We start from the raw sequence: 11,201 nt of genomic DNA, 5'->3' as shown, positions 1-11,201 counted from the left end.
AATGCTTTTCTGCTCTCAAAGAAAACAGATAACTAATGGTTGACCCCTTAAACAGAACCAATCAAAATGAAGTATGCAGAGCACTCAGACGCTTCCCTTTTCACTTTCTGTGCCCACAAAATGAAGGACTGGGACTAGAAGACTTCTAAACTCCTTCCACGTCTACATTTCTAAGATCTTATGAGATGTTAAATTCACTTTTAGAATTTGTAATGGCACAATTTTTTTTTTAATTTATTTTTTTATTGGAAGGAGAGTTTATTAGGCTGGCGAAGTGCATGAGGCTCTAGACAACACAAAAGCACCTGCTCGCACTGGTTAGATTTCTTACAGATTATATACCCTTGCAGTGTCCATACAAGGGGTGCGTGATTCCTTCATTTCTGTAATAGCACAATTTTAAGCAGAGTTAACTCTCCAGTCTTTATTGGAAGTATTTGTTCCATACCTGATCTTGGGGATCAATCATCAAAGGCCACCGCCTCCCCTGAGTAACCAAAATGCCGTTTTCCGTTGATACCAAGTCACGGGGCAGCCCATCTGTGTTCCACTGCCGTATCTCATACGGATCACCGAGGATGTTAATGAGGCTGAAGGAGGGGCTGATTGGGATCTCCAGAGACTGACAGTCCTGGATCCAGCACTCTCTAAGCTGCAGAGGGAGGAGAGCTTACTTGTACGGAGTGAGGAACATTCAGTAAATGAGGATACACACAGTGTTGCATCAGGGGTAAGTGTCACCAGGCTCCACAGGCATCCTGGTATCAGAGCACAGGACACAAGATGTGGAGAGAAAATGAAGAGGTCTGGGTCCTAGAACTATACTATCAACTCTCTGTGGTTTTGGGCATGTCACCCCCAGTCTGGACCTCAGTTTTCTCATGTGTAAATGACAAGGATTGTTGTAGTAGTCTTCCATCAGAGCTGTATTGCCCGTCTTGGGAGAGTCTGGAAGCACGTGGAGAAGTTGAGGTTATCACCATAGCTGTAGGTGCTACTAGGAATTGGGGAAGAGGTGTGTTAGCATGTTACCCCCTTCAATGAGTGGTACAGTCATGCACAACAGAGAACTGTCTGTCCCCCAAAGACACCACTGGCACCATTGCCCATGTGGCCCCAGATGACTGCTGAGCCCCTGTAGAGTTTACACGAGTCCTACACTAACTATAACTCAACGACAAGGGCAAAACATCTTCAGGAAGGCAGTTCATAAAAATGGCTTGAAGATCTTTAAATGATTTAGTTTCCTGCTCTTTCCCATTGCCTAGCCCTTTGCCGCAGTCTCACCAATTCAGAACACTGCATCCTGGCTGACTTTAGATGCCACTTCTGATCATAAGGGTAAGGGACTCCTTGTTCTTTTTCCTTCCCCCAGGTTCTTGTGCTGTATCAATAAGTGATGAATAACTTTCTAAGGCAGGAAAGGAAAGCGAAGAACGTGTTACGGAAAGGCTAGGGGTTGACGATCACTGGCTGCCGGGGGAGATGGAGGGCTGTGGAATGTATTAACAAGTTTCTGTGATGGAGAACCTCCACAGTGGAGAGCCTCCACCTAAACTCACTCCTGTCAACACAGTTTCAGCTGCTTGTCACCACTCCTTATAGAAAGCAGGTTTACTCACCAGTTGCCTATACTGGGCTGTGAAGGCTCCATAATAGGCTACACAAGCTGCTGCTATGAACACATTGCCGATGATGTTCGATATCTCCTCATCGAATTTCTGGATGCTTTCTTCCCATCGAACTTGCTCATCTCCTAAAGCCGCTGTCAGCTTTCCAGCACGTATCAGACGTGCTTTTGTCAGGGCCATAGTCTTTGCTAGAAATTTTAAGAAAATCAGGTTATGTTTTTTAATATTTTCCAAAAAGATAAGAAGTTTATTTACCTGCTTCTGTTTATAGCAGAATTAGCATTATTTAAGTACTCTGGTTGAAGGCAGAACTCTCTCTGTGCCCTGTAGTGTTTATTTTCTGAATTGAATTCATATGTTCCTTGTGTTATAAGGTAACATGCCCCAAAAAACCTTATTCGGATACAGGAGTTGAATATATACAATATATCTAGTTCTATTTTTACATGAGAAGGTTAATGCAATTGTCTAATGGAAACGTCTGAGATATTGAATGAAAGCTGAGATATGGCTGCTTAAAACTCTTTCTGCTTTTGAAAATCAGGCATTTTCTGAACAACATAAACTTTATGAGCTACTTACCCAGACTTTCTTTCTCATTCACACTTTTGTCATATTCATCTTGCAAGGTGTGGATTTGATCTTCCACTTGTTTTAGTAATGCTTGCTTTTCTTTTAGAGTAGTCATAGTAACATCAAGTTCAGCCTAATAAAATCAAGTAAATATTTATTAATAGGCCCCAAAGGAGGTCAAAGTTGCCCTTTATAATAGTGCTTTTTTAAAAATTAGGATTTATGTTCCTTTTTTTCATATCCTAAAAGATTTTGATATGATATATGAAATTAAAACACATATAAAATAGAATAAAATAAGAGCAGATGTAAACAGATGAAAACAAAACAAAAACAAAGCCCAACAAAATAAATAGAAGGAATAGAGAAACAGATGTGCCAAGCATCGGGGATGAATTAGTTACTACACTGAATTATTAACTTTAAATGATGAAACGAATGAAATATTCATGCAATAGTGAAAACGAACCTTTCTTAACTAGTTCTCTGGAGTAGGGATCTGCAAACTTTGGCCTACAGGCCATTTCTAGCCTGCTGCCTCTTTTGTATGGTTTGTGATCTAAGAACGGTTTTACATTTTAAAATGGTTGGGAAAAAAACCAAAAGAAGAACTACATTTCATGACACATGATAAGTGTATGAAATTCAAGTTTCAGTGTCCGTAAATAAAGTTATATTGGAACTCAGCCATGTTTATTAATGTATGAATTGTTGGTGGCTGCCTTTGTGCTGTAAGGGCAGAGTGTTGGGCAACTGCAACAGAAACCACATAGCCAGCAAAGCTGAAAATATTTACTACCTGGATCTTTATAGAGAAAGTTTGCCAACCCCTGCTCTATAGTTACAGTTCTTTTGGTAACCTGCTCCACGAAATGACCAGTCTGTGTTTTGCTTGGGACTTCACTTCTGACTGCTGGTTTTTAAAACTTCAGATGGCACCATCATGTGGGAGTATTTAGAAAATGGTAACACACAGCAGCAGATGCTAGAGCGAAAAGACATCTCAGGAGATACGAATATACTAAGAACTCATTTTTCCTTGTATGGTGGAAAAGGGCTGATTTCAGAGGTCATTTCCGAATAAAATAATCTTTGCCAGTGATTTAAAAAAAAAAAACCCTAATTTCCAATAGCATTGCTAATATCTATATTGCGTAGTGTCACAGTGGCATTATAAGGAAGCTTAAATGATTGATGATCGTGGCCTTTAATTCTATAAAATGTCACAACACAGACGATGTACCTGTGCAGCGCGGAGTTTTTGTCTCTTTGGTTCAACCTCTTTGACTACTCGAGAGTACAAATCCATCGCTCTCACCCACATGCACATGGATTTACATGCTTTGGATACTTTCTCTACTTTTTCAGGCACAAAATCGGGATTATTAATATACTTTTGAAGCTTTGCCAATATTTGAGGTTTTATGTTTTCTTTATCATATTCTAAAAGTCTTCTTAGAAAGTTAGAGTCACCAAGAAGTTGCTTTGCTGTTGGCCAATCAGGCCTGAAAGACAGACATGATAAGTTAAAGAAATATATGCTTTTGAGAACATTAAAATATTATCCCAATAAGTGGGTAGTTTTAATCTCAGTGCTATAATCCTAGTAATTGGTAGTTATGTACACCACCATTCACAGGGAGGCAGGTAATTGGATGACTAATGTTCCATACAACCCAATTTTGGTAGAGAAAGATTTATAAAAATCAAAGAATTTTTTAGAAATGTAAGGGATTATAGAAATAGTAGTTTTATTTTTAAAATGCTGTGGGCTTTCATATTTTTACCTCCTTTTCCTTAGTTTAGATCCTTAAAATATCTGGTTAGGACACCACAATCACCTTCTAACTGGTTTTATGTCTCGCAGTAAACCTCATCCCCTGTGAATTCTAACCAAACTGGTCTTTCTTACATGAAAATCCAATTATGTTGAAAATGTTCAATAGTTCTCAGTTCCCCATGGACAGGGCTCGGCATCAGTGCTTTGCAGAGCTCCCAGGTCCCACCATGGTGCTGGCCAGAGGGTCAATAGGGAAGCTTGGCAGGGGCTGCTCTGGGCCCTCTACCCTAGCTCTGGTCAGTTTTACATGGAGAGGTTTCTTATAATTGTTAGTGAAAAAAAAAAAAGATTGTACTACTGAAGATTGATTTAAAACTATATATCCCCAGGATGAAATCTGCACTGCTTAGCACAGCGAACAAGCCGTTTCACGATGTGATCCCCTTGCAGACCCATTCCACCCCACGTGGGGCCCACTCGCCACCTGAGCATCGTCTCCAGAAAAATCCACTCACATCTCCCCGGGGGCAATCTATTCTCAGCACTCCTAATACTCTACAACTCTTGCACGTCTTGAAATTATTATTTTTCATATCTCTCTCCCCAGTAGACTATAGGAGCCCTGTAGGGAAGAACTTCATATCTTCCATTATTTAGCACAAAACAGATGTTAAAAAAAAAAACTTGTTGAATCAATTTGTTGAACAGCTGACCAAATCAATGAGAGAGTGGAGAAGAGATAGAAAAGACAAATGAAAACTGAGAAAAACAGCAAAGAAATCCCACCAGGTATTTTGGTAATACATGATTCTGAATTACTCACTTGGCATTCAAGAGAATGGAAATTGCTTCCATAACAGTCATGACCAAATCTGGGGGCTTGGTAAAAACTCTGATTTCAGAGATATCTGCTTTATCTAAGGAATCCAGTGCTTTATTAGCAGCATCGAGTGCAGGTAGAGCTTCTTCAAGATCTCTTTGAGCATCATCGGCTATTGCTTGGGTTTCTTCAGCTTTCACTTTTGCCATCGCTTCATCTTCTTGCACAATGTTACGGACCTAACCATTGAAACATAATGGCTTAAGTGGTCTCGTATTTGAATTTCAATTTTTAAAAACAAAGCTGATAATAATGTCATATTTGCCCCTTTGAATTAGACCGACGATGAAAGGATTAGCTATACTGAATTTTACACTCTCTGTCCATCTTATGCTACGTTAATAGAATAATGGAGACAAAGTTATCAGAACAAGAAGTCCCTTCTAGAAGACTAGATGCTTTATGTTTATAGATGCTTTATATTTCTCACAACTCTCTATGTGTCACTCTTGGAGTTCACTCATTCTCAAGGAGAGAAGAGAACTGATTTATCAAAGGGAGATTGTTTAGAACTTAAAAAGCATTGGTAGCTCTATCACTTAATTATTTTATTGACATATAAAATTAAAAAATCTAATCATATGTCATAGTGTATAAGTGATCAGTGTATGGTGATCAAAGCTTTCTCTCCTACAATGTCAGGTGATTCAGTGTACCTGATCGGCATTTTCTTGATCCACTGCCAATTTGTCCATCAGGGCTTCAACATCTTGCGATTTTGTTAAAAGGACAGGTTCTAAAGCTGAAAGATCTAATTTCATTTTATCAACTAGTACATTTGTTTCTAATAGCTTGCTGAGACCATTCTTCACCCGCTCACGTGCCTAGATGACATCAAAATATTATAATGAATATTATAAACTATAAGTTTACTGGCATCTCTTACTCACGTAGTAGAATTTTACACATATAGAATTGATAAGTCAGTTTGTAATACTTAAAATTGTGAATGTGCAGAAATCTTCAAGGAATAGAACTCTAGGAAATGGCCATGACATTAACCACAGTATGATTGGATCAATGGCCCCTGGCCACAGGAGTGAGACATCACTGGACTGTGGGCTTATTGAGGATCTGCATCGTATTGTTTTTATTTTCTGTGGTAACTTGGTAGCATGTTGAATGCATGAGGGACAAGTTCAGATGGAAATTCCTGGTGGCCACAGCTCTGAGAGTTTATGGAAAGAGAAAAATTCTGAGATGTTCTAAATTTAATTACAGCAGGCAGGAGGGTGAGAGGAAGAGACAAGAAAAGTTAATCAGTTAGCGGTCATGAGCCAAAACTAACAAAAGACTGCTCACATTCCTGAATGTATGTCGAAACTTTGAATCAGCTTCCATGTGGCGGTTTCAGTGATTACCTAGCCAACCACCTGGCACCACTGCATCTTGATTATGCACGAACATTCCAGACTGCGGCCCATGACCAATTCAAAAACATCAAATACTTCTTGATGGACAATCACTTATCCCATAAGTCTCCCTGCTTCATCTTTGCCCCCACCCCTTTACCTGTAGTCAGTGTAAATTCTTTTAAAACAACTTACATCCATCTTCCCCAAATTCACTGTATAAAAGAGCCCTGTCAATGCCAGGATGGCAGACTTGTATGTCTTTTCCACTCAATCCTGCTGCTGGTAGTTTAGATTGCATACTCCAGGACCTGGTTCTTTTTCTGGCTAGCATTTGGCTCAATACGCCTTTTCTTTAAAGACACTTTCAGCCTTGAAGGTTTATTTTAACACTTGCTTCCTCAGGATGGTCAGTAGGGCTGAGAATTCCCAGAGAGACAGTGTCCTATGTAGTTCACTCTGGTTGCTGGATATGAACCCTACTTCTCAGTGGCTGGAAACTTTTAACTAGGTTCAAGGGGTGGTATGTGGTAGAGAAGGCACCTGGGAATAATGTTTTTGAAGGTGAGTCAGAAAGCTTGGTTCGAACTGGCGAGTTTCAAAAAATATCTCTCAATTTCTTTCACTAAGCATGCATTTATCAGGTAAAAATCCTCTGAAAAACATTTAAAATACCTAAATGACTAATGCTTCCATTTTTACTGTGTTGAAAATTTTAGATCATGTTAATAGCCTGATGATGATGATGACGATGATGATGATGATGATGATGATGATGGCAGGCACCATTTTCTGAGTACCTCATATGCATCAGATCATATTCCAGGCAATTCCCAAATAGTATCTTGTTTAAATTCCACAACAATCCAAGAGGTAGATATAGATATTTTTAAATCTTATTTTCTACTAAGATTTAGAGAATTTATAAAATGCATTCAGGGTTGTGTAGGAAGAAAGAGGCAGGACATAGTCTGCCAGACACCAAAACCTTTGCTCTTAATGGGAACGAATGGCACATTAGACCACTGTAACCCCATCCCTACTGCTTCACAAAAAGTTTTCCTTATTAAATACTGCAGAGATGACTAGTCTTTGGCTTAACTTTGATGCCGTTGCAATGTCCATATCATTCTATGGAGTCAATGACACTTGTATAAATGATAAAAGACAAAATATAAATATCAAAGAAGGGGAAGACCTGTGAACTGGCAGCACGAGACACTTTTTTTTGTCATATCGTAGGTTGTCAAGGGCACATGTCAGGGTGGAGTGGGCTCCAGCAGGTAAGATAGCACTCATTCTGGCAAAAGTTTTGAGTTCAAGCAATAAAAAAAAGGTTTTTTAAATCAATAATATTAAACTTACTGAAACCAATTGCTTCCTTTTATCACTCAGCATAGTCAGGTAGAGATTGATGAGTTCCAGGTAGGAGGTGGGTGTTGTGTAGTACCTTCTCCGGAGCTCTGTGTAGTACCGTTCTGCCATATTGGAGACACCTAAGTGAACATTCACGCACATGAGGGAAAGCTTTTCTTTCAGTTCATCGTTTACAGCATCAACGTTTGAGAAAAAAGTCTTTGATACGGAAAGAAGTGCTTCTCTGGGCCACTGTAAATAAAGATATAATTTGGAAAATCTGTTGCTTATTTCCATAATATACAATTTAACACATATAAAAAAATGTGTATCTCTGGAACTCTCCCTTACCTTATCTTCCCTTTCACCTAGTTAACTCTTACTCATGTCTCTGATGTTTAATAAACCGAGTGGCTGTGAGGGTGGTCTGGGTCTGCATCTACATCTCAGAACAGTGTCCGGCACATAGAAATTGTTCAATAAATATTTATTGATTGAATGAATGAATGGTTGGGTGTCTTTAGGATAATTCCATAAATAAAATCACATATATTACGATGACCTCATGTACTTCCTCTTATTATTATGCAGTTTGGACTTCGGGTCTGTTATCATAATCACTGTCCTGTTCACCTCAACTCCTTTGCTCTTCTCTTGTTTCTTTGAGCTTACTTGAACCCTAGTCATATCAACGTTCTGTTATCCCACGGCCATGACTATGCAGCTGAGCGTGGCTGGAAAAAACACACAGCCATGCTGGCTGGCCTCACTTTAAATTCATGACAACTAGCTCAAGCAGGTTCTTATTTCAGTCCAGAAATGCTTCTACATTTTCTAATACATTCTTAATGTACTCTTCTAAGTATTTTACACCCTATACTGCGTTATCAGACTGTTAACCTTCCTCTTTCCTTTTCATTCTCAGTTGAGGACCTTGATTCCCACATCATGCACACACACACACACACACACACACACACACAAAGGCAGCAGAAATGAAAATAGAACTTTAACGAGCTCTTACCCTCACATCTTCCTATCCTTCCCATCCACCTGCTTCTGTGCTCATATACTCTGCCTTCCTTCCTGTTACTCTGGGGTAAGTTGCGCATGTTCCCTGCCTAGATCAGCTCCTTCATTGATGACTCGATCCCACCCCTTCTTGCCTACTCAAAAACATTGGTCCAACAATGTTTAACTCTGTTTGCTGCACCATCAATATATATATTTTTTGTCTGGATCACTTCCATGACCACACACATGTGCTGTTTGTGTTTCTCACTTAAAAACACTTTCTTTTCACCTTACGTACCCCTCTATTATCCATCTCCTGATGTTCCTTTGACACAAAACTTCTTGAAAGAGTTACCTATACAGTAGTTCCCCCTTATCCCAGGGGATACATTCCAAGACTCCCATGAATGATAAGACCATGAGTAGTACCCAACCCTATATATATTATTATTATTTTTTCTATTCATACATACCTTTTCACTTAAAGGAAGAACTTTATGACTTTTCTTTGGCATATCTGAACTTCAGCATCACTATTATTATGCTTTCGGCCATTATTAAGTAAAATAAGGGTTATTTAAACACGAGCACTGTGATACCCACACAATTGATCTGATAACTGAGACTGCCACTAAATGACTTATGGGCGAGAGCTTATATGGCCTGGATATGCTGGACAGAAGTGTGAGTCATGTCCGAAGTGGCAGGCATGGAGTAGGATGGTGTGAGATTTCATCACTCTATTCAGAATGGCATGTGATTTAAAACTTACAAATTATTTACTTCTGGAATTTTCCATTCAGTATTTTTGGACTGAGGTTGACTGGGGGTAACTGAAACCATGGAAAATGAAACTGCAAAGTGGGGCGCTACAGTACTTATGGTCTCTGATTCTTCTTCCTTCTTCTCTCTTGAACCTTCCCTCCCAACGCTCCACTGAAACAGCTGTTAAAATCACCATTAACTTCTACATTGCTAAATTCAGTAGTCTCCTTTTCTTTTATAATTCTGTTTTTCCTTCGTTCGATGATTGTCATGGTCATCCCTGGCATCTGAATAAATCCCTAGCAGGATTTAAAGCTAATGCGAGTACCCTTGAGTTATCCTCGGACGTGTTACTCTTTTAAAATCAAGCAAGTCCAACTTCTCAGAGAGCTACCCAGGGAAGTCACCAACCTGGACAAACCAATCAATGGTGCAGCAGTTCACAAGGGACGGAAACATGCGGCATCGGGACCGGAAGGCCTCCCCAACGGGGCTCATGCAGAGAACAATGTGCAGTTTCTGACGGACTCTGCTGATGAAGTATTGAAATACCTGACGAAAAGAAAGATATTTTTCAATTTAAAAGGAGGAAGCAACAGTGAAAATAAGTGTTGGCTAACGAATCTGAGTCTGCCAATATCAATTAAATATGTTAGTGTAGTAAATGTGTAAATTGTTTTGTTAACATTTATTCCAACCCCTTTCTCTCATGCAGTCTGGAAAGATTCAAAATGACATTTTGCAGACTCCTTTGTACTTAGAGTTCTGGATGTGATGTCAATTCTCCTTATCAGTGTATTTAAGGAGACCCCTTGAATAAAGCGGAGAAAGGTATTCATATTAGGTTTTGCTCTGGAGTTGAGGAGCATTGAGAAAGAGATACAGGGTGCAGGGCAACCATCTATTGCATGTGCAGAGCCTGGCAGAAGTGGCAAAGCTTTGGAGCCACTATACCTGGATGTGGCTCCTGTTTTAGGAGGTCATTGAGAGGATGTGACTACCAGTTAAACCATAAGCTTGACCCAGTAATTCGAGGCTCCTCACCCCTTCTCTTGTTCTTGGATTATGCATTCTGCCCACTGTCCCCACAGTGGGAACCATTTCAAAGACGTAGTCTTGAGAGAGCAATGTGCTGTTGAGACCACCTGGACAATATACATGACTGAACCCAGTTAAGGCCCCTATGTTAAACTTTTGAGATTCCAGTGGGCAGGTGTGGAGATCCACTTATCTTGTGGCCACCCAAGACAAAAGCATCACATGTAAGTTCCCTTGCTTATTAAACCTGCCACCTACCGGTCTGCCTCTTTCTTCCATCTCTCCTTGCTCTTTGTGTACAGGGCCCAATTTCAGATTTCCCCTAGGGAGCTCCAAAGTTGCTAATCAACAGCTCCTTATTTCAGCTGCCAGACAGGGCGGGGGTTGCATGGCTTTGGCGCCTGCAGCTGAAGCAGCAGCATACTGATTAGTTTAGTGGCTTCCTGGTTTGAATGGCTGTGGCAGAGGCAGCAGCTTCCTTGACCATTGATTTCTACAGTGTGCATTTCATATTCATTCCAAGAGACTCAGTCTGGAATCCCTTTTTTTGGTCCTCCCAAAGATGGCTTCCCTCTCATAAACCCATTTCTACGTACATTAGCTGAAGTAGACCCTCCTGTCTGTACCTATAAGCCCTGACCTATCAGTAGGGAAAATTCTTATGAAAGGACACAGAACACATGAGAAAGAATGGCCATAAAATTAAAAAAAAATTTTTGCAGAAAGAAGGGAAAGGAGTGGGGTAGACAAAACAGGGGCATGTGAAATCTAGCACAGTATTGGAAAAAAGGAAGTGGACAGCAGCTGTGGGA

At 40.0% G+C, this 11,201-nt stretch overlaps 1 protein-coding gene across 1 annotated transcript in view; it reads right to left on the bottom strand.

Moving 5' to 3' along the window:
* Positions 1-11,201, bottom strand: part of DNAH6 (dynein axonemal heavy chain 6) — a 233,739-nt gene that overhangs the window by 86,417 nt on the left and 136,121 nt on the right. The window contains exons 48-55 of the mRNA XM_025050893.1: positions 9,763-9,903; positions 7,582-7,824; positions 5,521-5,688; positions 4,808-5,043; positions 3,448-3,709; positions 2,214-2,337; positions 1,623-1,819; positions 449-652 (exon numbers count right to left, since the gene is read on the bottom strand). Coding sequence (XP_024906661.1) covers positions 449-652; positions 1,623-1,819; positions 2,214-2,337; positions 3,448-3,709; positions 4,808-5,043; positions 5,521-5,688; positions 7,582-7,824; positions 9,763-9,903 — 1,575 coding nt within the window. The remainder of the gene's footprint in view (positions 1-448; positions 653-1,622; positions 1,820-2,213; positions 2,338-3,447; positions 3,710-4,807; positions 5,044-5,520; positions 5,689-7,581; positions 7,825-9,762; positions 9,904-11,201) is intronic.

This window comes from Pteropus alecto, unplaced genomic scaffold (genome assembly GCF_000325575.1).
Source record: "Pteropus alecto unplaced genomic scaffold, ASM32557v1 scaffold117, whole genome shotgun sequence".
NCBI classification, from domain to species: domain Eukaryota; kingdom Metazoa; phylum Chordata; class Mammalia; order Chiroptera; family Pteropodidae; genus Pteropus; species Pteropus alecto.
This window is presented reverse-complemented; position numbering and strand designations above follow the sequence as displayed.